Source organism: Saccoglossus kowalevskii, chromosome 9 (assembly GCF_978046115.1).
Source record: "Saccoglossus kowalevskii chromosome 9, keSacKowa6.1, whole genome shotgun sequence".
NCBI classification, from domain to species: Eukaryota; Metazoa; Hemichordata; class Enteropneusta; family Harrimaniidae; genus Saccoglossus; species Saccoglossus kowalevskii.
The window spans coordinates 9127419-9148973 of NC_140649.1; the positions used below are offsets into that span (position 1 = coordinate 9127419).

Here is a 21555-nt window from a genome sequence, read left to right on the forward strand (position 1 = left end):
GTAATGCTAATAAACACAGCGATATCAATACGTGGAAAATCTTAACCACGGGTATTCGTCTATATACATAGCTTAATGTGTTCTCGTCCATGTCGCATCTTGTAATTGGAAGTTGCGAGCAAAGTTGGTGGACTCGGTCGTTGTCTTAACAATGTTCGTAACTCTTGCATTAAGACACGTAACACTTAAATTGTTCCACCACTGTGTCCATTCAATACAAACTCTAACTGTTTACGTAAGTGCAAATCACACATTGCTCGTTCGGTTTGACGAATTGCGTAATGTGTACGCTTTACATTACATCGTGTAGCAAGGAGACCGGGTTTGGAAAGTGTGATTCATTACATTTTCTGGTATGTTTAATGCAAAGTACACCAGTATCTGTGTCATGTATATTGATTAAAACGTCAAATGTGCCCTACATTCGTTTACCGTCGTCGCCCGACTCAGAACTGTAATAATTATTTACAGTTTCGATCGTGTTGGGCTGAATAAAACAAACACGAGTTCGTGATACATAAGAAGAGAGTGGGACTAAAGTCGGATTCGACCGTCGTCTGAAAGGTCATTGACCCCACCACGCGCTCTCCTATTGGTTGTGACTAATGGCCAATCAGCGGCGATGTTGATTGAAACGTAAAATATAATGGGTGCGAATTATTTGTCATTGTGCGTATCTGACAGAAGATTTTTCAAGTGCGTTGTGAGTCCTTTCACGTTCGCAACCAGACTATAAAGTGCGAGAGATTTGATCAATTTAGGCAGTTGACTTCTATACACTGAACTCATCAAACATGTCTGGTCGTGGCAAAGGAGGCAAGGGTCTTGGAAAGGGAGGCGCCAAGCGTCATCGTAAAGTTCTTCGCGATAATATTCAAGGTATCACCAAGCCAGCTATCCGACGTCTTGCACGTCGTGGTGGTGTCAAACGTATCTCCGGTCTCATCTACGAAGAAACTCGGGGTGTATTGAAGGTGTTCTTAGAGAATGTCATCCGTGACGCCGTCACCTACACAGAGCACGCCAAAAGAAAGACCGTCACCGCCATGGATGTCGTCTACGCACTAAAACGCCAGGGTCGTACATTGTACGGTTTTGGTGGATAAACGTAGAATATAAACCCAAACCAAACGGCCCTTTTCAGGGCCACCACATCCTCCAAAAAGAGAACTACCGTATTATAGTATGTATGTATGTGTCTGTGAACGTATATACGTATATTTAATGTTCATTTGCCAGTCAGTATAAGTAAATTTACCCGTTTTCCATTTCAAACAAGGCACTATAGTCGACTGAGGCTAGCTCTCTAATTTACTACTCCACCCAGTCGATAACATATTCCATACAATGCTAATCAGAAGACCAGTACAGTGTGTCATGAATAAAGTGATTTACAATCGAAGCACACTCGCACAACTGGAACACCGAGACGAACTCATTTACAATCACCCGTTTTTCACATCAACTGATGCACTCGCGATCGTTTTACGCCACATACAAAATGCCTAATAATATATTAACACATAATACAGAGACGTCATTGCAAATAGCAACGTGTTTCCCTGCTTGGCGAATTGTGTATATACGTGGTGAGTGTGAGATGGATATATTGAAGCTTTAATGCATTTATCTCGATTGTTGTTTTGCATTTCCATGTGACTGCTACATTTGCGGGGAGAGCACGGTGTCACAAAAACGCCACCGAGAGCTGAGCTGTGTAGATACTATTGTTTTTTTTTTATTCAAATAACATCTCGCCGTGCTGCCGGCCTGCCTTCCCTTACAATAATGTTTGCGATTCTGAGTGCTACGCTAATTCTACACTCGTTCACAACAACACACATCATTTATAATTATTACGGTAGTTCTCTTTTTGGAGGATGTGGTGGCCCTGAAAAGGGCCGTTTGGTTTGTGTATGCAGTGCATACTTAGTGGTTTACTTGGATTTAGGGTTGGACTTCTTTGGCAGGAGAACGGCCTGGATATTAGGCAATACACCACCCTGGGCGATGGTGACTCCCGACATGAGCTTGTTCAACTCCTCGTCGTTTCGGACAGCAAGCTGTAAGTGACGTGGAATGATCCTGGACTTCTTGTTGTCACGAGCGGCGTTACTGGCCAACTCCAGTATTTCCGCGGCCAAGTACTCGAGTACTGCAGCCAAATATACAGGAGCGCCGGCACCAACACGCTCGGCATAATTGCCTTTTCTTAAGAATCGGTGTACGCGACCTACTGGGAACTGGAGACCAGCACGGGATGAACGAGTCTTGGACTTGCCCTTTGCCTTACCACCTTTTCCACGACCAGACATGGTTGTATGTTAACTATTCGGCTCGAACTAGGACGAGAATGATACTGCGGGTATCTCACTGGCTGTTTTTATACACCCGACCCGGATTCCGATTGCAAATATATACTTCCAATCAGAATTGAGGATAGAGATGAATAGCATTCAGTCAGCGCCTCAACAATGACAATGAACACTTTGAATGAAAAAAACCCTAAAAAACTGTGTGCCAAGCGTCATCGTAAAGTTCTTCGCGATAATATTCAAGGTATCACCAAGCCAGCTATCCGACGTCTTGCACGTCGTGGTGGTGTCAAACGTATCTCCGGTCTCATCTACGAAGAAACTCGGGGTGTATTGAAGGTGTTCTTAGAGAATGTCATCCGTGACGCCGTCACCTACACAGAGCACGCCAAAAGAAAGACCGTCACCGCCATGGATGTCGTCTACGCACTAAAACGCCAGGGTCGTACATTGTACGGTTTTGGTGGATAAACGTAGAATATAAACCCAAACCAAACGGCCCTTTTCAGGGCCACCACATCCTCCAAAAAGAGAACTACCGTATTATAGTATGTATGTATGTGTCTGTGAACGTATATACGTATATTTAATGTTCATTTGCCAGTCAGTATAAGTAAATTTACCCGTTTTCCATTTCAAACAAGGCACTATAGTCGACTGAGGCTAGCTCTCTAATTTACTACTCCACCCAGTCGATAACATATTCCATACAATGCTAATCAGAAGACCAGTACAGTGTGTCATGAATAAAGTGATTTACAATCGAAGCACACTCGCACAACTGGAACACCGAGACGAACTCATTTACAATCACCCGTTTTTCACATCAACTGATGCACTCGCGATCGTTTTACGCCACATACAAAATGCCTAATAATATATTAACACATAATACAGAGACGTCATTGCAAATAGCAACGTGTTTCCCTGCTTGGCGAATTGTGTATATACGTGGTGAGTGTGAGATGGATATATTGAAGCTTTAATGCATTTATCTCGATTGTTGTTTTGCATTTCCATGTGACTGCTACATTTGCGGGGAGAGCACGGTGTCACAAAAACGCCACCGAGAGCTGAGCTGTGTAGATACTATTGTTTTTTTTTTATTCAAATAACATCTCGCCGTGCTGCCGGCCTGCCTTCCCTTACAATAATGTTTGCGATTCTGAGTGCTACGCTAATTCTACACTCGTTCACAACAACACACATCATTTATAATTATTACGGTAGTTCTCTTTTTGGAGGATGTGGTGGCCCTGAAAAGGGCCGTTTGGTTTGTGTATGCAGTGCATACTTAGTGGTTTACTTGGATTTAGGGTTGGACTTCTTTGGCAGGAGAACGGCCTGGATATTAGGCAATACACCACCCTGGGCGATGGTGACTCCCGACATGAGCTTGTTCAACTCCTCGTCGTTTCGGACAGCAAGCTGTAAGTGACGTGGAATGATCCTGGACTTCTTGTTGTCACGAGCGGCGTTACCGGCCAACTCCAGTATTTCCGCGGCCAAGTACTCGAGTACTGCAGCCAAATATACAGGAGCGCCGGCACCAACACGCTCGGCATAATTGCCTTTTCTTAAGAATCGGTGTACGCGACCTACTGGGAACTGGAGACCAGCACGGGATGAACGAGTCTTGGACTTGCCCTTTGCCTTACCACCTTTTCCACGACCAGACATGGTTGTATGTTAACTATTCGGCTCGAACTAGGACGAGAATGATACTGCGGGTATCTCACTGGCTGTTTTTATACACCCGACCCGGATTCCGATTGCAAATATATACTTCCAATCAGAATTGAGGATAGAGATGAATAGCATTCAGTCAGCGCCTCAACAATGACAATGAACACTTTGAATGAAAAAAACCCTAAAAAACTGTGTTTTCTCTTGCGTTCGTTTGGTTTTGGCGCGCTTGGTTTAGAATCCTTCATTAGCATATCGTTCGCTATAAATAGTGAATCAATGCCAATGACTGTCACTTTGAACTTCATCCTCATACGTTCAACATGCCTCCCAAAACTAGTGGTAAAGCAGCAAAGAAAGGCGGTAAGGCTAAGGCCACCCGTCCTACTGGCGACAAGAGAAAGCGAAAGAGAGGTAGAAAAGAATCCTACGGTATTTACATCTACAAGGTATTGAAGCAAGTTCACCCAGACACTGGTGTGTCATCCAAGGCTATGTCGATCATGAACAGCTTCGTCAACGACATATTTGAACGTATCGCCACAGAGGCCTCCAGGTTGGCACACTACAACAAGCGTAGAACCATTACCAGCAGAGAAGTTCAGACCGCTGTCCGTCTTCTTTTGCCCGGTGAGCTTACCAAACATGCAGTCAGTGAAGGAACAAAAGCAGTCACCAATTTGATCAATTTAGGCAGTTGACTTCTATACACTGAACTCATCAAACATGTCTGGTCGTGGCAAAGGAGGCAAGGGTCTTGGAAAGGGAGGCGCCAAGCGTCATCGTAAAGTTCTTCGCGATAATATTCAAGGTATCACCAAGCCAGCTATCCGACGTCTTGCACGTCGTGGTGGTGTCAAACGTATCTCCGGTCTCATCTACGAAGAAACTCGGGGTGTATTGAAGGTGTTCTTAGAGAATGTCATCCGTGACGCCGTCACCTACACAGAGCACGCCAAAAGAAAGACCGTCACCGCCATGGATGTCGTCTACGCACTAAAACGCCAGGGTCGTACATTGTACGGTTTTGGTGGATAAACGTAGAATATAAACCCAAACCAAACGGCCCTTTTCAGGGCCACCACATCCTCCAAAAAGAGAACTACCGTATTATAGTATGTATGTATGTGTCTGTGAACGTATATACGTATATTTAATGTTCATTTGCCAGTCAGTATAAGTAAATTTACCCGTTTTCCATTTCAAACAAGGCACTATAGTCGACTGAGGCTAGCTCTCTAATTTACTACTCCACCCAGTCGATAACATATTCCATACAATGCTAATCAGAAGACCAGTACAGTGTGTCATGAATAAAGTGATTTACAATCGAAGCACACTCGCACAACTGGAACACCGAGACGAACTCATTTACAATCACCCGTTTTTCACATCAACTGATGCACTCGCGATCGTTTTACGCCACATACAAAATGCCTAATAATATATTAACACATAATACAGAGACGTCATTGCAAATAGCAACGTGTTTCCCTGCTTGGCGAATTGTGTATATACGTGGTGAGTGTGAGATGGATATATTGAAGCTTTAATGCATTTATCTCGATTGTTGTTTTGCATTTCCATGTGACTGCTACATTTGCGGGGAGAGCACGGTGTCACAAAAACGCCACCGAGAGCTGAGCTGTGTAGATACTATTGTTTTTTTTTTATTCAAATAACATCTCGCCGTGCTGCCGGCCTGCCTTCCCTTACAATAATGTTTGCGATTCTGAGTGCTACGCTAATTCTACACTCGTTCACAACAACACACATCATTTATAATTATTACGGTAGTTCTCTTTTTGGAGGATGTGGTGGCCCTGAAAAGGGCCGTTTGGTTTGTGTATGCAGTGCATACTTAGTGGTTTACTTGGATTTAGGGTTGGACTTCTTTGGCAGGAGAACGGCCTGGATATTAGGCAATACACCACCCTGGGCGATGGTGACTCCCGACATGAGCTTGTTCAACTCCTCGTCGTTTCGGACAGCAAGCTGTAAGTGACGTGGAATGATCCTGGACTTCTTGTTGTCACGAGCGGCGTTACCGGCCAACTCCAGTATTTCCGCGGCCAAGTACTCGAGTACTGCAGCCAAATATACAGGAGCGCCGGCACCAACACGCTCGGCATAATTGCCTTTTCTTAAGAATCGGTGTACGCGACCTACTGGGAACTGGAGACCAGCACGGGATGAACGAGTCTTGGACTTGCCCTTTGCCTTACCACCTTTTCCACGACCAGACATGGTTGTATGTTAACTATTCGGCTCGAACTAGGACGAGAATGATACTGCGGGTATCTCACTGGCTGTTTTTATACACCCGACCCGGATTCCGATTGCAAATATATACTTCCAATCAGAATTGAGGATAGAGATGAATAGCATTCAGTCAGCGCCTCAACAATGACAATGAACACTTTGAATGAAAAAAACCCTAAAAAACTGTGTTTTCTCTTGCGTTCGTTTGGTTTTGGCGCGCTTGGTTTAGAATCCTTCATTAGCATATCGTTCGCTATAAATAGTGAATCAATGCCAATGACTGTCACTTTGAACTTCATCCTCATACGTTCAACATGCCTCCCAAAACTAGTGGTAAAGCAGCAAAGAAAGGCGGTAAGGCTAAGGCCACCCGTCCTACTGGCGACAAGAGAAAGCGAAAGAGAGGTAGAAAAGAATCCTACGGTATTTACATCTACAAGGTATTGAAGCAAGTTCACCCAGACACTGGTGTGTCATCCAAGGCTATGTCGATCATGAACAGCTTCGTCAACGACATATTTGAACGTATCGCCACAGAGGCCTCCAGGTTGGCACACTACAACAAGCGTAGAACCATTACCAGCAGAGAGGTTCAGACCGCTGTCCGTCTTCTTTTGCCCGGTGAGCTTGCCAAACATGCAGTCAGTGAAGGAACAAAAGCAGTCACCAAGTATACCAGTTCGAAGTAGTATGCTTGTCATACACAAACCAAACGGCCCTTTTCAGGGCCACCACATCCTCCAAAAAGAGAACTACCGTGAAAAAAAACTCACAACATGCACCTAGAGCTGCCTACTAATGCAGTGTTATATGACATATATGAGCTTACACATGGAAATAAATATACCATTACACGAATGAATGAAGGAATACATAAATAAACAGATAAAATAAATAAATCAATATGTTTGAATTATTGTTGTAAGGTTGTATAAATAAGAATGTTGTAACGTTTATGAAAACATGCGTATTGGAAAATGTACCTATTCGTTAAAGTAATGCTAATAAACACAGCGATATCAATACGTGGAAAATCTTAACCACGGGTATTCGTCTATATACATAGCTTAATGTGTTCTCGTCCATGTCGCATCTTGTAATTGGAAGTTGCGAGCAAAGTTGGTGGACTCGGTCGTTGTCTTAACAATGTTCGTAACTCTTGCATTAAGACACGTAACACTTAAATTGTTCCACCACTGTGTCCATTCAATACAAACTCTAACTGTTTACGTAAGTGCAAATCACACATTGCTCGTTCGGTTTGACGAATTGCGTAATGTGTACGCTTTACATTACATCGTGTAGCAAGGAGACCGGGTTTGGAAAGTGTGATTCATTACATTTTCTGGTATGTTTAATGCAAAGTACACCAGTATCTGTGTCATGTATATTGATTAAAACGTCAAATGTGCCCTACATTCGTTTACCGTCGTCGCCCGACTCAGAACTGTAATAATTATTTACAGTTTCGATCGTGTTGGGCTGAATAAAACAAACACGAGTTCGTGATACATAAGAAGAGAGTGGGACTAAAGTCGGATTCGACCGTCGTCTGAAAGGTCATTGACCCCACCACGCGCTCTCCTATTGGTTGTGACTAATGGCCAATCAGCGGCGATGTTGATTGAAACGTAAAATATAATGGGTGCGAATTATTTGTCATTGTGCGTATCTGACAGAAGATTTTTCAAGTGCGTTGTGAGTCCTTTCACGTTCGCAACCAGACTATAAAGTGCGAGAGATTTGATCAATTTAGGCAGTTGACTTCTATACACTGAACTCATCAAACATGTCTGGTCGTGGCAAAGGAGGCAAGGGTCTTGGAAAGGGAGGCGCCAAGCGTCATCGTAAAGTTCTTCGCGATAATATTCAAGGTATCACCAAGCCAGCTATCCGACGTCTTGCACGTCGTGGTGGTGTCAAACGTATCTCCGGTCTCATCTACGAAGAAACTCGGGGTGTATTGAAGGTGTTCTTAGAGAATGTCATCCGTGACGCCGTCACCTACACAGAGCACGCCAAAAGAAAGACCGTCACCGCCATGGATGTCGTCTACGCACTAAAACGCCAGGGTCGTACATTGTACGGTTTTGGTGGATAAACGTAGAATATAAACCCAAACCAAACGGCCCTTTTCAGGGCCACCACATCCTCCAAAAAGAGAACTACCGTATTATAGTATGTATGTATGTGTCTGTGAACGTATATACGTATATTTAATGTTCATTTGCCAGTCAGTATAAGTAAATTTACCCGTTTTCCATTTCAAACAAGGCACTATAGTCGACTGAGGCTAGCTCTCTAATTTACTACTCCACCCAGTCGATAACATATTCCATACAATGCTAATCAGAAGACCAGTACAGTGTGTCATGAATAAAGTGATTTACAATCGAAGCACACTCGCACAACTGGAACACCGAGACGAACTCATTTACAATCACCCGTTTTTCACATCAACTGATGCACTCGCGATCGTTTTACGCCACATACAAAATGCCTAATAATATATTAACACATAATACAGAGACGTCATTGCAAATAGCAACGTGTTTCCCTGCTTGGCGAATTGTGTATATACGTGGTGAGTGTGAGATGGATATATTGAAGCTTTAATGCATTTATCTCGATTGTTGTTTTGCATTTCCATGTGACTGCTACATTTGCGGGGAGAGCACGGTGTCACAAAAACGCCACCGAGAGCTGAGCTGTGTAGATACTATTGTTTTTTTTTTATTCAAATAACATCTCGCCGTGCTGCCGGCCTGCCTTCCCTTACAATAATGTTTGCGATTCTGAGTGCTACGCTAATTCTACACTCGTTCACAACAACACACATCATTTATAATTATTACGGTAGTTCTCTTTTTGGAGGATGTGGTGGCCCTGAAAAGGGCCGTTTGGTTTGTGTATGCAGTGCATACTTAGTGGTTTACTTGGATTTAGGGTTGGACTTCTTTGGCAGGAGAACGGCCTGGATATTAGGCAATACACCACCCTGGGCGATGGTGACTCCCGACATGAGCTTGTTCAACTCCTCGTCGTTTCGGACAGCAAGCTGTAAGTGACGTGGAATGATCCTGGACTTCTTGTTGTCACGAGCGGCGTTACCGGCCAACTCCAGTATTTCCGCGGCCAAGTACTCGAGTACTGCAGCCAAATATACAGGAGCGCCGGCACCAACACGCTCGGCATAATTGCCTTTTCTTAAGAATCGGTGTACGCGACCTACTGGGAACTGGAGACCAGCACGGGATGAACGAGTCTTGGACTTGCCCTTTGCCTTACCACCTTTTCCACGACCAGACATGGTTGTATGTTAACTATTCGGCTCGAACTAGGACGAGAATGATACTGCGGGTATCTCACTGGCTGTTTTTATACACCCGACCCGGATTCCGATTGCAAATATATACTTCCAATCAGAATTGAGGATAGAGATGAATAGCATTCAGTCAGCGCCTCAACAATGACAATGAACACTTTGAATGAAAAAAACCCTAAAAAACTGTGTTTTCTCTTGCGTTCGTTTGGTTTTGGCGCGCTTGGTTTAGAATCCTTCATTAGCATATCGTTCGCTATAAATAGTGAATCAATGCCAATGACTGTCACTTTGAACTTCATCCTCATACGTTCAACATGCCTCCCAAAACTAGTGGTAAAGCAGCAAAGAAAGGCGGTAAGGCTAAGGCCACCCGTCCTACTGGCGACAAGAGAAAGCGAAAGAGAGGTAGAAAAGAATCCTACGGTATTTACATCTACAAGGTATTGAAGCAAGTTCACCCAGACACTGGTGTGTCATCCAAGGCTATGTCGATCATGAACAGCTTCGTCAACGACATATTTGAACGTATCGCCACAGAGGCCTCCAGGTTGGCACACTACAACAAGCGTAGAACCATTACCAGCAGAGAGGTTCAGACCGCTGTCCGTCTTCTTTTGCCCGGTGAGCTTGCCAAACATGCAGTCAGTGAAGGAACAAAAGCAGTCACCAAGTATACCAGTTCGAAGTAGTATGCTTGTCATACACAAACCAAACGGCCCTTTTCAGGGCCACCACATCCTCCAAAAAGAGAACTACCGTGAAAAAAAACTCACAACATGCACCTAGAGCTGCCTACTAATGCAGTGTTATATGACATATATGAGCTTACACATGGAAATAAATATACCATTACACGAATGAATGAAGGAATACATAAATAAACAGATAAAATAAATAAATCAATATGTTTGAATTATTGTTGTAAGGTTGTATAAATAAGAATGTTGTAACGTTTATGAAAACATGCGTATTGGAAAATGTACCTATTCGTTAAAGTAATGCTAATAAACACAGCGATATCAATACGTGGAAAATCTTAACCACGGGTATTCGTCTATATACATAGCTTAATGTGTTCTCGTCCATGTCGCATCTTGTAATTGGAAGTTGCGAGCAAAGTTGGTGGACTCGGTCGTTGTCTTAACAATGTTCGTAACTCTTGCATTAAGACACGTAACACTTAAATTGTTCCACCACTGTGTCCATTCAATACAAACTCTAACTGTTTACGTAAGTGCAAATCACACATTGCTCGTTCGGTTTGACGAATTGCGTAATGTGTACGCTTTACATTACATCGTGTAGCAAGGAGACCGGGTTTGGAAAGTGTGATTCATTACATTTTCTGGTATGTTTAATGCAAAGTACACCAGTATCTGTGTCATGTATATTGATTAAAACGTCAAATGTGCCCTACATTCGTTTACCGTCGTCGCCCGACTCAGAACTGTAATAATTATTTACAGTTTCGATCGTGTTGGGCTGAATAAAACAAACACGAGTTCGTGATACATAAGAAGAGAGTGGGACTAAAGTCGGATTCGACCGTCGTCTGAAAGGTCATTGACCCCACCACGCGCTCTCCTATTGGTTGTGACTAATGGCCAATCAGCGGCGATGTTGATTGAAACGTAAAATATAATGGGTGCGAATTATTTGTCATTGTGCGTATCTGACAGAAGATTTTTCAAGTGCGTTGTGAGTCCTTTCACGTTCGCAACCAGACTATAAAGTGCGAGAGATTTGATCAATTTAGGCAGTTGACTTCTATACACTGAACTCATCAAACATGTCTGGTCGTGGCAAAGGAGGCAAGGGTCTTGGAAAGGGAGGCGCCAAGCGTCATCGTAAAGTTCTTCGCGATAATATTCAAGGTATCACCAAGCCAGCTATCCGACGTCTTGCACGTCGTGGTGGTGTCAAACGTATCTCCGGTCTCATCTACGAAGAAACTCGGGGTGTATTGAAGGTGTTCTTAGAGAATGTCATCCGTGACGCCGTCACCTACACAGAGCACGCCAAAAGAAAGACCGTCACCGCCATGGATGTCGTCTACGCACTAAAACGCCAGGGTCGTACATTGTACGGTTTTGGTGGATAAACGTAGAATATAAACCCAAACCAAACGGCCCTTTTCAGGGCCACCACATCCTCCAAAAAGAGAACTACCGTATTATAGTATGTATGTATGTGTCTGTGAACGTATATACGTATATTTAATGTTCATTTGCCAGTCAGTATAAGTAAATTTACCCGTTTTCCATTTCAAACAAGGCACTATAGTCGACTGAGGCTAGCTCTCTAATTTACTACTCCACCCAGTCGATAACATATTCCATACAATGCTAATCAGAAGACCAGTACAGTGTGTCATGAATAAAGTGATTTACAATCGAAGCACACTCGCACAACTGGAACACCGAGACGAACTCATTTACAATCACCCGTTTTTCACATCAACTGATGCACTCGCGATCGTTTTACGCCACATACAAAATGCCTAATAATATATTAACACATAATACAGAGACGTCATTGCAAATAGCAACGTGTTTCCCTGCTTGGCGAATTGTGTATATACGTGGTGAGTGTGAGATGGATATATTGAAGCTTTAATGCATTTATCTCGATTGTTGTTTTGCATTTCCATGTGACTGCTACATTTGCGGGGAGAGCACGGTGTCACAAAAACGCCACCGAGAGCTGAGCTGTGTAGATACTATTGTTTTTTTTTTATTCAAATAACATCTCGCCGTGCTGCCGGCCTGCCTTCCCTTACAATAATGTTTGCGATTCTGAGTGCTACGCTAATTCTACACTCGTTCACAACAACACACATCATTTATAATTATTACGGTAGTTCTCTTTTTGGAGGATGTGGTGGCCCTGAAAAGGGCCGTTTGGTTTGTGTATGCAGTGCATACTTAGTGGTTTACTTGGATTTAGGGTTGGACTTCTTTGGCAGGAGAACGGCCTGGATATTAGGCAATACACCACCCTGGGCGATGGTGACTCCCGACATGAGCTTGTTCAACTCCTCGTCGTTTCGGACAGCAAGCTGTAAGTGACGTGGAATGATCCTGGACTTCTTGTTGTCACGAGCGGCGTTACCGGCCAACTCCAGTATTTCCGCGGCCAAGTACTCGAGTACTGCAGCCAAATATACAGGAGCGCCGGCACCAACACGCTCGGCATAATTGCCTTTTCTTAAGAATCGGTGTACGCGACCTACTGGGAACTGGAGACCAGCACGGGATGAACGAGTCTTGGACTTGCCCTTTGCCTTACCACCTTTTCCACGACCAGACATGGTTGTATGTTAACTATTCGGCTCGAACTAGGACGAGAATGATACTGCGGGTATCTCACTGGCTGTTTTTATACACCCGACCCGGATTCCGATTGCAAATATATACTTCCAATCAGAATTGAGGATAGAGATGAATAGCATTCAGTCAGCGCCTCAACAATGACAATGAACACTTTGAATGAAAAAAACCCTAAAAAACTGTGTTTTCTCTTGCGTTCGTTTGGTTTTGGCGCGCTTGGTTTAGAATCCTTCATTAGCATATCGTTCGCTATAAATAGTGAATCAATGCCAATGACTGTCACTTTGAACTTCATCCTCATACGTTCAACATGCCTCCCAAAACTAGTGGTAAAGCAGCAAAGAAAGGCGGTAAGGCTAAGGCCACCCGTCCTACTGGCGACAAGAGAAAGCGAAAGAGAGGTAGAAAAGAATCCTACGGTATTTACATCTACAAGGTATTGAAGCAAGTTCACCCAGACACTGGTGTGTCATCCAAGGCTATGTCGATCATGAACAGCTTCGTCAACGACATATTTGAACGTATCGCCACAGAGGCCTCCAGGTTGGCACCACTACAACAAGCGTAGAACCATTACCAGCAGAGAGGTTCAGACCGCTGTCCGTCTTCTTTTGCCCGGTGAGCTTGCCAAACATGCAGTCAGTGAAGGAACAAAAGCAGTCACCAAGTATACCAGTTCGAAGTAGTATGCTTGTCATACACAAACCAAACGGCCCTTTTCAGGGCCACCACATCCTCCAAAAAGAGAACTACCGTGAAAAAAAACTCACAACATGCACCTAGAGCTGCCTACTAATGCAGTGTTATATGACATATATGAGCTTACACATGGAAATAAATATACCATTACACGAATGAATGAAGGAATACATAAATAAACAGATAAAATAAATAAATCAATATGTTTGAATTATTGTTGTAAGGTTGTATAAATAAGAATGTTGTAACGTTTATGAAAACATGCGTATTGGAAAATGTACCTATTCGTTAAAGTAATGCTAATAAACACAGCGATATCAATACGTGGAAAATCTTAACCACGGGTATTCGTCTATATACATAGCTTAATGTGTTCTCGTCCATGTCGCATCTTGTAATTGGAAGTTGCGAGCAAAGTTGGTGGACTCGGTCGTTGTCTTAACAATGTTCGTAACTCTTGCATTAAGACACGTAACACTTAAATTGTTCCACCACTGTGTCCATTCAATACAAACTCTAACTGTTTACGTAAGTGCAAATCACACATTGCTCGTTCGGTTTGACGAATTGCGTAATGTGTACGCTTTACATTACATCGTGTAGCAAGGAGACCGGGTTTGGAAAGTGTGATTCATTACATTTTCTGGTATGTTTAATGCAAAGTACACCAGTATCTGTGTCATGTATATTGATTAAAACGTCAAATGTGCCCTACATTCGTTTACCGTCGTCGCCCGACTCAGAACTGTAATAATTATTTACAGTTTCGATCGTGTTGGGCTGAATAAAACAAACACGAGTTCGTGATACATAAGAAGAGAGTGGGACTAAAGTCGGATTCGACCGTCGTCTGAAAGGTCATTGACCCCACCACGCGCTCTCCTATTGGTTGTGACTAATGGCCAATCAGCGGCGATGTTGATTGAAACGTAAAATATAATGGGTGCGAATTATTTGTCATTGTGCGTATCTGACAGAAGATTTTTCAAGTGCGTTGTGAGTCCTTTCACGTTCGCAACCAGACTATAAAGTGCGAGAGATTTGATCAATTTAGGCAGTTGACTTCTATACACTGAACTCATCAAACATGTCTGGTCGTGGCAAAGGAGGCAAGGGTCTTGGAAAGGGAGGCGCCAAGCGTCATCGTAAAGTTCTTCGCGATAATATTCAAGGTATCACCAAGCCAGCTATCCGACGTCTTGCACGTCGTGGTGGTGTCAAACGTATCTCCGGTCTCATCTACGAAGAAACTCGGGGTGTATTGAAGGTGTTCTTAGAGAATGTCATCCGTGACGCCGTCACCTACACAGAGCACGCCAAAAGAAAGACCGTCACCGCCATGGATGTCGTCTACGCACTAAAACGCCAGGGTCGTACATTGTACGGTTTTGGTGGATAAACGTAGAATATAAACCCAAACCAAACGGCCCTTTTCAGGGCCACCACATCCTCCAAAAAGAGAACTACCGTATTATAGTATGTATGTATGTGTCTGTGAACGTATATACGTATATTTAATGTTCATTTGCCAGTCAGTATAAGTAAATTTACCCGTTTTCCATTTCAAACAAGGCACTATAGTCGACTGAGGCTAGCTCTCTAATTTACTACTCCACCCAGTCGATAACATATTCCATACAATGCTAATCAGAAGACCAGTACAGTGTGTCATGAATAAAGTGATTTACAATCGAAGCACACTCGCACAACTGGAACACCGAGACGAACTCATTTACAATCACCCGTTTTTCACATCAACTGATGCACTCGCGATCGTTTTACGCCACATACAAAATGCCTAATAATATATTAACACATAATACAGAGACGTCATTGCAAATAGCAACGTGTTTCCCTGCTTGGCGAATTGTGTATATACGTGGTGAGTGTGAGATGGATATATTGAAGCTTTAATGCATTTATCTCGATTGTTGTTTTGCATTTCCATGTGACTGCTACATTTGCGGGGAGAGCACGGTGTCACAAAAACGCCACCGAGAGCTGAGCTGTGTAGATACTATTGTTTTTTTTTTATTCAAATAACATCTCGCCGTGCTGCCGGCCTGCCTTCCCTTACAATAATGTTTGCGATTCTGAGTGCTACGCTAATTCTACACTCGTTCACAACAACACACATCATTTATAATTATTACGGTAGTTCTCTTTTTGGAGGATGTGGTGGCCCTGAAAAGGGCCGTTTGGTTTGTGTATGCAGTGCATACTTAGTGGTTTACTTGGATTTAGGGTTGGACTTCTTTGGCAGGAGAACGGCCTGGATATTAGGCAATACACCACCCTGGGCGATGGTGACTCCCGACATGAGCTTGTTCAACTCCTCGTCGTTTCGGACAGCAAGCTGTAAGTGACGTGGAATGATCCTGGACTTCTTGTTGTCACGAGCGGCGTTACCGGCCAACTCCAGTATTTCCGCGGCCAAGTACTCGAGTACTGCAGCCAAATATACAGGAGCGCCGGCACCAACACGCTCGGCATAATTGCCTTTTCTTAAGAATCGGTGTACGCGACCTACTGGGAACTGGAGACCAGCACGGGATGAACGAGTCTTGGACTTGCCCTTTGCCTTACCACCTTTTCCACGACCAGACATGGTTGTATGTTAACTATTCGGCTCGAACTAGGACGAGAATGATACTGCGGGTATCTCACTGGCTGTTTTTATACACCCGACCCGGATTCCGATTGCAAATATATACTTCCAATCAGAATTGAGGATAGAGATGAATAGCATTCAGTCAGCGCCTCAACAATGACAATGAACACTTTGAATGAAAAAAACCCTAAAAAACTGTGTTTTCTCTTGCGTTCGTTTGGTTTTGGCGCGCTTGGTTTAGAATCCTTCATTAGCATATCGTTCGCTATAAATAGTGAATCAATGCCAATGACTGTCACTTTGAACTTCATCCTCATACGTTCAACATGCCTCCCAAAACTAGTGGTAAAGCAGCAAAGAAAGGCGGTAAGGCTAAGGCCACCCGTCCTACTGGCGACAAGAGAAAGCGAAAGAGAGGTAGAAAAGAATCCTACGGTATTTACATCTACAAGGTATTGAAGCAAGTTCACCCAGACACTGGTGTGTCATCCAAGGCTATGTCGATCATGAACAGCTTCGTCAACGACATATTTGAACGTATCGCCACAGAGGCCTCCAGGTTGGCACACTACAACAAGCGTAGAACCATTACCAGCAGAGAGGTTCAGACCGCTGTCCGTCTTCTTTTGCCCGGTGAGCTTGCCAAACATGCAGTCAGTGAAGGAACAAAAGCAGTCACCAAGTATACCAGTTCGAAGTAGTATGCTTGTCATACACAAACCAAACGGCCCTTTTCAGGGCCACCACATCCTCCAAAAAGAGAACTACCGTGAAAAAAAACTCACAACATGCACCTAGAGCTGCCTACTAATGCAGTGTTATATGACATATATGAGCTTACACATGGAAATAAATATACCATTACACGAATGAATGAAGGAATACATAAATAAACAGATAAAATAAATAAATCAATATGTTTGAATTATTGTTGTAAGGTTGTATAAATAAGAATGTTGTAACGTTTATGAAAACATGCGTATTGGAAAATGTACCTATTCGTTAAAGTAATGCTAATAAACACAGCGATATCAATACGTGGAAAATCTTAACCACGGGTATTCGTCTATATACATAGCTTAATGTGTTCTCGTCCATGTCGCATCTTGTAATTGGAAGTTGCGAGCAAAGTTGGTGGACTCGGTCGTTGTCTTAACAATGTTCGTAACTCTTGCATTAAGACACGTAACACTTAAATTGTTCCACCACTGTGTCCATTCAATACAAACTCTAACTGTTTACGTAAGTGCAAATCACACATTGCTCGTTCGGTTTGACGAATTGCGTAATGTGTACGCTTTACATTACATCGTGTAGCAAGGAGACCGGGTTTGGAAAGTGTGATTCATTACATTTTCTGGTATGTTTAATGCAAAGTACACCAGTATCTGTGTCATGTATATTGATTAAAACGTCAAATGTGCCCTACATTCGTTTACCGTCGTCGCCCGACTCAGAACTGTAATAATTATTTACAGTTTCGATCGTGTTGGGCTGAATAAAACAAACACGAGTTCGTGATACATAAGAAGAGAGTGGGACTAAAGTCGGATTCGACCGTCGTCTGAAAGGTCATTGACCCCACCACGCGCTCTCCTATTGGTTGTGACTAATGGCCAATCAGCGGCGATGTTGATTGAAACGTAAAATATAATGGGTGCGAATTATTTGTCATTGTGCGTATCTGACAGAAGATTTTTCAAGTGCGTTGTGAGTCCTTTCACGTTCGCAACCAGACTATAAAGTGCGAGAGATTTGATCAATTTAGGCAGTTGACTTCTATACACTGAACTCATCAAACATGTCTGGTCGTGGCAAAGGAGGCAAGGGTCTTGGAAAGGGAGGCGCCAAGCGTCATCGTAAAGTTCTTCGCGATAATATTCAAGGTATCACCAAGCCAGCTATCCGACGTCTTGCACGTCGTGGTGGTGTCAAACGTATCTCCGGTCTCATCTACGAAGAAACTCGGGGTGTATTGAAGGTGTTCTTAGAGAATGTCATCCGTGACGCCGTCACCTACACAGAGCACGCCAAAAGAAAGACCGTCACCGCCATGGATGTCGTCTACGCACTAAAACGCCAGGGTCGTACATTGTACGGTTTTGGTGGATAAACGTAGAATATAAACCCAAACCAAACGGCCCTTTTCAGGGCCACCACATCCTCCAAAAAGAGAACTACCGTATTATAGTATGTATGTATGTGTCTGTGAACGTATATACGTATATTTAATGTTCATTTGCCAGTCAGTATAAGTAAATTTACCCGTTTTCCATTTCAAACAAGGCACTATAGTCGACTGAGGCTAGCTCTCTAATTTACTACTCCACCCAGTCGATAACATATTCCATACAATGCTAATCAGAAGACCAGTACAGTGTGTCATGAATAAAGTGATTTACAATCGAAGCACACTCGCACAACTGGAACACCGAGACGAACTCATTTACAATCACCCGTTTTTCACATCAACTGATGCACTCGCGATCGTTTTACGCCACATACAAAATGCCTAATAATATATTAACACATAATACAGAGACGTCATTGCAAATAGCAACGTGTTTCCCTGCTTGGCGAATTGTGTATATACGTGGTGAGTGTGAGATGGATATATTGAAGCTTTAATGCATTTATCTCGATTGTTGTTTTGCATTTCCATGTGACTGCTACATTTGCGGGGAGAGCACGGTGTCACAAAAACGCCACCGAGAGCTGAGCTGTGTAGATACTATTGTTTTTTTTTTATTCAAATAACATCTCGCCGTGCTGCCGGCCTGCCTTCCCTTACAATAATGTTTGCGATTCTGAGTGCTACGCTAATTCTACACTCGTTCACAACAACACACATCATTTATAATTATTACGGTAGTTCTCTTTTTGGAGGATGTGGTGGCCCTGAAAAGGGCCGTTTGGTTTGTGTATGCAGTGCATACTTAGTGGTTTACTTGGATTTAGGGTTGGACTTCTTTGGCAGGAGAACGGCCTGGATATTAGGCAATACACCACCCTGGGCGATGGTGACTCCCGACATGAGCTTGTTCAACTCCTCGTCGTTTCGGACAGCAAGCTGTAAGTGACGTGGAATGATCCTGGACTTCTTGTTGTCACGAGCGGCGTTACCGGCCAACTCCAGTATTTCCGCGGCCAAGTACTCGAGTACTGCAGCCAAATATACAGGAGCGCCGGCACCAACACGCTCGGCATAATTGCCTTTTCTTAAGAATCGGTGTACGCGACCTACTGGGAACTGGAGACCAGCACGGGATGAACGAGTCTTGGACTTGCCCTTTGCCTTACCACCTTTTCCACGACCAGACATGGTTGTATGTTAACTATTCGGCTCGAACTAGGACGAGAATGATACTGCGGGTATCTCACTGGCTGTTTTTATACACCCGACCCGGATTCCGATTGCAAATATATACTTCCAATCAGAATTGAGGATAGAGATGAATAGCATTCAGTCAGCGCCTCAACAATGACAATGAACACTTTGAATGAAAAAAACCCTAAAAAACTGTGTTTTCTCTTGCGTTCGTTTGGTTTTGGCGCGCTTGGTTTAGAATCCTTCATTAGCATATCGTTCGCTATAAATAGTGAATCAATGCCAATGACTGTCACTTTGAACTTCATCCTCATACGTTCAACATGCCTCCCAAAACTAGTGGTAAAGCAGCAAAGAAAGGCGGTAAGGCTAAGGCCACCCGTCCTACTGGCGACAAGAGAAAGCGAAAGAGAGGTAGAAAAGAATCCTACGGTATTTACATCTACAAGGTATTGAAGCAAGTTCACCCAGACACTGGTGTGTCATCCAAGGCTATGTCGATCATGAACAGCTTCGTCAACGACATATTTGAACGTATCGCCACAGAGGCCTCCAGGTTGGCACACTACAACAAGCGTAGAACCATTACCAGCAGAGAGGTTCAGACCGCTGTCCGTCTTCTTTTGCCCGGTGAGCTTGCCAAACATGCAGTCAGTGAAGGAACAAAAGCAGTCACCAAGTATACCAGTTCGAAGTAGTATGCTTGTCATACACAAACCAAACGGCCCTTTTCAGGGCCACCACATCCTCCAAAAAGAGAACTACCGTGAAAAAAAACTCACAACATGCACCTAGAGCTGCCTACTAATGCAGTGTTATATGACATATATGAGCTTACACATGGAAATAAATATACCATTACACGAATGAATGAAGGAATACATAAATAAACAGATAAAATAAATAAATCAATATGTTTGAATTATTGTTGTAAGGTTGTATAAATAAGAATGTTGTAACGTTTATGAAAACATGCGTATTGGAAAATGTACCTATTCGTTAAAGTAATGCTAATAAACACAGCGATATCAATACGTGGAAAATCTTAACCACGGGTATTCGTCTATATACATAGCTTAATGTGTTCTCGTCCATGTCGCATCTTGTAATTGGAAGTTGCGAGCAAAGTTGGTGGACTCGGTCGTTGTCTTAACAATGTTCGTAACTCTTGCATTAAGACACGTAACACTTAAATTGTTCCACCACTGTGTCCATTCAATACAAACTCTAACTGTTTACGTAAGTGCAAATCACACATTGCTCGTTCGGTTTGACGAATTGCGTAATGTGTACGCTTTACATTACATCGTGTAGCAAGGAGACCGGGTTTGGAAAGTGTGATTCATTACATTTTCTGGTATGTTTAATGCAAAGTACACCAGTATCTGTGTCATGTATATTGATTAAAACGTCAAATGTGCCCTACATTCGTTTACCGTCGTCGCCCGACTCAGAACTGTAATAATTATTTACAGTTTCGATCGTGTTGGGCTGAATAAAACAAACACGAGTTCGTGATACATAAGAAGAGAGTGGGACTAAAGTCGGATTCGACCGTCGTCTGAAAGGTCATTGACCCCACCACGCGCTCTCCTATTGGTTGTGACTAATGGCCAATCAGCGGCGATGTTGATTGAAACGTAAAATATAATGGGTGCGAATTATTTGTCATTGTGCGTATCTGACAGAAGATTTTTCAAGTGCGTTGTGAGTCCTTTCACGTTCGCAACCAGACTATAAAGTGCGAGAGATTTGATCAATTTAGGCAGTTGACTTCTATACACTGAACTCATCAAACATGTCTGGTCGTGGCAAAGGAGGCAAGGGTCTTGGAAAGGGAGGCGCCAAGCGTCATCGTAAAGTTCTTCGCGATAATATTCAAGGTATCACCAAGCCAGCTATCCGACGTCTTGCACGTCGTGGTGGTGTCAAACGTATCTCCGGTCTCATCTACGAAGAAACTCGGGGTGTATTGAAGGTGTTCTTAGAGAATGTCATCC

At 43.3% G+C, this 21555-nt stretch overlaps 19 protein-coding genes and 1 pseudogene across 19 annotated transcripts in view; 13 read left to right on the forward strand and 7 right to left on the reverse strand.

Annotated features, from left to right (window-relative positions):
• Positions 1-794: 794 nt before the first annotated feature.
• Positions 795-1106, forward strand: LOC146738120 (histone H4). Its single transcript, XM_085503601.1, has one exon. It carries the CDS (start codon positions 795-797, stop codon positions 1104-1106), a length of 312 nt encoding a protein of 103 aa, XP_085359727.1.
• Positions 1107-1937: 831 nt separating this feature from the next.
• Positions 1938-2315, reverse strand: LOC146738121 (histone H2A-like). Its single transcript, XM_085503858.1, has one exon. The coding sequence runs from the start codon at positions 2313-2315 to the stop codon at positions 1938-1940; it is 378 nt and encodes a 125-aa protein (XP_085359984.1).
• A 1302-nt stretch (positions 2316-3617) lies between these two features.
• LOC146738122 (histone H2A-like) lies at positions 3618-4018 on the reverse strand. Its single transcript, XM_085503602.1, has one exon. The coding sequence runs from the start codon at positions 3993-3995 to the stop codon at positions 3618-3620; it is 378 nt and encodes a 125-aa protein (XP_085359728.1). The 5' UTR covers positions 3996-4018.
• Positions 4019-4324: 306 nt separating this feature from the next.
• Positions 4325-4702, forward strand: LOC146738123 (histone H2B, gonadal-like). Its single transcript, XM_085503859.1, has one exon. The coding sequence runs from the start codon at positions 4325-4327 to the stop codon at positions 4700-4702; it is 378 nt and encodes a 125-aa protein (XP_085359985.1).
• A 25-nt stretch (positions 4703-4727) lies between these two features.
• LOC146738124 (histone H4) lies at positions 4728-5039 on the forward strand. Its single transcript, XM_085503603.1, has one exon. The coding sequence runs from the start codon at positions 4728-4730 to the stop codon at positions 5037-5039; it is 312 nt and encodes a 103-aa protein (XP_085359729.1).
• An 831-nt stretch (positions 5040-5870) lies between these two features.
• Positions 5871-6271, reverse strand: LOC146738125 (histone H2A-like). The gene has a single exon (XM_085503604.1). The coding sequence runs from the start codon at positions 6246-6248 to the stop codon at positions 5871-5873; it is 378 nt and encodes a 125-aa protein (XP_085359730.1). The 5' UTR covers positions 6249-6271.
• Positions 6272-6577: 306 nt separating this feature from the next.
• LOC146738126 (histone H2B, gonadal-like) lies at positions 6578-6952 on the forward strand. Its single transcript, XM_085503605.1, has one exon. The coding sequence runs from the start codon at positions 6578-6580 to the stop codon at positions 6950-6952; it is 375 nt and encodes a 124-aa protein (XP_085359731.1).
• Positions 6953-8052: 1100 nt separating this feature from the next.
• Positions 8053-8364, forward strand: LOC146738127 (histone H4). The gene has a single exon (XM_085503606.1). It carries the CDS (start codon positions 8053-8055, stop codon positions 8362-8364), a length of 312 nt encoding a protein of 103 aa, XP_085359732.1.
• Positions 8365-9195: 831 nt separating this feature from the next.
• Positions 9196-9596, reverse strand: LOC146738128 (histone H2A-like). The gene has a single exon (XM_085503607.1). It carries the CDS (start codon positions 9571-9573, stop codon positions 9196-9198), a length of 378 nt encoding a protein of 125 aa, XP_085359733.1. The 5' UTR covers positions 9574-9596.
• A 306-nt stretch (positions 9597-9902) lies between these two features.
• LOC146738129 (histone H2B, gonadal-like) lies at positions 9903-10277 on the forward strand. Its single transcript, XM_085503608.1, has one exon. It carries the CDS (start codon positions 9903-9905, stop codon positions 10275-10277), a length of 375 nt encoding a protein of 124 aa, XP_085359734.1.
• A 1100-nt stretch (positions 10278-11377) lies between these two features.
• Positions 11378-11689, forward strand: LOC146738130 (histone H4). The gene has a single exon (XM_085503609.1). The coding sequence runs from the start codon at positions 11378-11380 to the stop codon at positions 11687-11689; it is 312 nt and encodes a 103-aa protein (XP_085359735.1).
• Positions 11690-12520: 831 nt separating this feature from the next.
• On the reverse strand, positions 12521-12921 carry LOC146738131 (histone H2A-like). The gene has a single exon (XM_085503610.1). It carries the CDS (start codon positions 12896-12898, stop codon positions 12521-12523), a length of 378 nt encoding a protein of 125 aa, XP_085359736.1. The 5' UTR covers positions 12899-12921.
• Positions 12922-13227: 306 nt separating this feature from the next.
• Positions 13228-13603, forward strand: LOC146738132 (histone H2B, gonadal-like; annotated as a pseudogene).
• Positions 13604-14703: 1100 nt separating this feature from the next.
• Positions 14704-15015, forward strand: LOC146738133 (histone H4). Its single transcript, XM_085503611.1, has one exon. The coding sequence runs from the start codon at positions 14704-14706 to the stop codon at positions 15013-15015; it is 312 nt and encodes a 103-aa protein (XP_085359737.1).
• Positions 15016-15846: 831 nt separating this feature from the next.
• Positions 15847-16247, reverse strand: LOC146738134 (histone H2A-like). The gene has a single exon (XM_085503612.1). The coding sequence runs from the start codon at positions 16222-16224 to the stop codon at positions 15847-15849; it is 378 nt and encodes a 125-aa protein (XP_085359738.1). The 5' UTR covers positions 16225-16247.
• A 306-nt stretch (positions 16248-16553) lies between these two features.
• LOC146738135 (histone H2B, gonadal-like) lies at positions 16554-16928 on the forward strand. The gene has a single exon (XM_085503613.1). The coding sequence runs from the start codon at positions 16554-16556 to the stop codon at positions 16926-16928; it is 375 nt and encodes a 124-aa protein (XP_085359739.1).
• A 1100-nt stretch (positions 16929-18028) lies between these two features.
• Positions 18029-18340, forward strand: LOC146738136 (histone H4). Its single transcript, XM_085503614.1, has one exon. The coding sequence runs from the start codon at positions 18029-18031 to the stop codon at positions 18338-18340; it is 312 nt and encodes a 103-aa protein (XP_085359740.1).
• An 831-nt stretch (positions 18341-19171) lies between these two features.
• Positions 19172-19572, reverse strand: LOC146738137 (histone H2A-like). The gene has a single exon (XM_085503615.1). The coding sequence runs from the start codon at positions 19547-19549 to the stop codon at positions 19172-19174; it is 378 nt and encodes a 125-aa protein (XP_085359741.1). The 5' UTR covers positions 19550-19572.
• Positions 19573-19878: 306 nt separating this feature from the next.
• LOC146738138 (histone H2B, gonadal-like) lies at positions 19879-20253 on the forward strand. The gene has a single exon (XM_085503616.1). The coding sequence runs from the start codon at positions 19879-19881 to the stop codon at positions 20251-20253; it is 375 nt and encodes a 124-aa protein (XP_085359742.1).
• A 1100-nt stretch (positions 20254-21353) lies between these two features.
• Positions 21354-21555, forward strand: part of LOC146738139 (histone H4) — a 503-nt gene continuing 301 nt past the window's right edge. Inside the window, exon 1 of the mRNA XM_085503617.1 lies at positions 21354-21533. Coding sequence (XP_085359743.1) covers positions 21354-21533 — 180 coding nt within the window. The remainder of the gene's footprint in view (positions 21534-21555) is intronic.

What these genes read in the sequence shown, in the direction of transcription:
- LOC146738120 (XM_085503601.1), top strand. Translation starts at nt 795, where the DNA reads ATGTCTGGTCGTGGCAAAGGAGGCAAGGGTCTTGGAAAGGGAGGCGCC.
- LOC146738121 (XM_085503858.1), bottom strand. Translation starts at nt 2,315, where the DNA reads ATGTCTGGTCGTGGAAAAGGTGGTAAGGCAAAGGGCAAGTCCAAGACT.
- LOC146738122 (XM_085503602.1), bottom strand. Translation starts at nt 3,995, where the DNA reads ATGTCTGGTCGTGGAAAAGGTGGTAAGGCAAAGGGCAAGTCCAAGACT.
- LOC146738123 (XM_085503859.1), top strand. Translation starts at nt 4,325, where the DNA reads ATGCCTCCCAAAACTAGTGGTAAAGCAGCAAAGAAAGGCGGTAAGGCT.
- LOC146738124 (XM_085503603.1), top strand. Translation starts at nt 4,728, where the DNA reads ATGTCTGGTCGTGGCAAAGGAGGCAAGGGTCTTGGAAAGGGAGGCGCC.
- LOC146738125 (XM_085503604.1), bottom strand. Translation starts at nt 6,248, where the DNA reads ATGTCTGGTCGTGGAAAAGGTGGTAAGGCAAAGGGCAAGTCCAAGACT.
- LOC146738126 (XM_085503605.1), top strand. Translation starts at nt 6,578, where the DNA reads ATGCCTCCCAAAACTAGTGGTAAAGCAGCAAAGAAAGGCGGTAAGGCT.
- LOC146738127 (XM_085503606.1), top strand. Translation starts at nt 8,053, where the DNA reads ATGTCTGGTCGTGGCAAAGGAGGCAAGGGTCTTGGAAAGGGAGGCGCC.
- LOC146738128 (XM_085503607.1), bottom strand. Translation starts at nt 9,573, where the DNA reads ATGTCTGGTCGTGGAAAAGGTGGTAAGGCAAAGGGCAAGTCCAAGACT.
- LOC146738129 (XM_085503608.1), top strand. Translation starts at nt 9,903, where the DNA reads ATGCCTCCCAAAACTAGTGGTAAAGCAGCAAAGAAAGGCGGTAAGGCT.
- LOC146738130 (XM_085503609.1), top strand. Translation starts at nt 11,378, where the DNA reads ATGTCTGGTCGTGGCAAAGGAGGCAAGGGTCTTGGAAAGGGAGGCGCC.
- LOC146738131 (XM_085503610.1), bottom strand. Translation starts at nt 12,898, where the DNA reads ATGTCTGGTCGTGGAAAAGGTGGTAAGGCAAAGGGCAAGTCCAAGACT.
- LOC146738133 (XM_085503611.1), top strand. Translation starts at nt 14,704, where the DNA reads ATGTCTGGTCGTGGCAAAGGAGGCAAGGGTCTTGGAAAGGGAGGCGCC.
- LOC146738134 (XM_085503612.1), bottom strand. Translation starts at nt 16,224, where the DNA reads ATGTCTGGTCGTGGAAAAGGTGGTAAGGCAAAGGGCAAGTCCAAGACT.
- LOC146738135 (XM_085503613.1), top strand. Translation starts at nt 16,554, where the DNA reads ATGCCTCCCAAAACTAGTGGTAAAGCAGCAAAGAAAGGCGGTAAGGCT.
- LOC146738136 (XM_085503614.1), top strand. Translation starts at nt 18,029, where the DNA reads ATGTCTGGTCGTGGCAAAGGAGGCAAGGGTCTTGGAAAGGGAGGCGCC.
- LOC146738137 (XM_085503615.1), bottom strand. Translation starts at nt 19,549, where the DNA reads ATGTCTGGTCGTGGAAAAGGTGGTAAGGCAAAGGGCAAGTCCAAGACT.
- LOC146738138 (XM_085503616.1), top strand. Translation starts at nt 19,879, where the DNA reads ATGCCTCCCAAAACTAGTGGTAAAGCAGCAAAGAAAGGCGGTAAGGCT.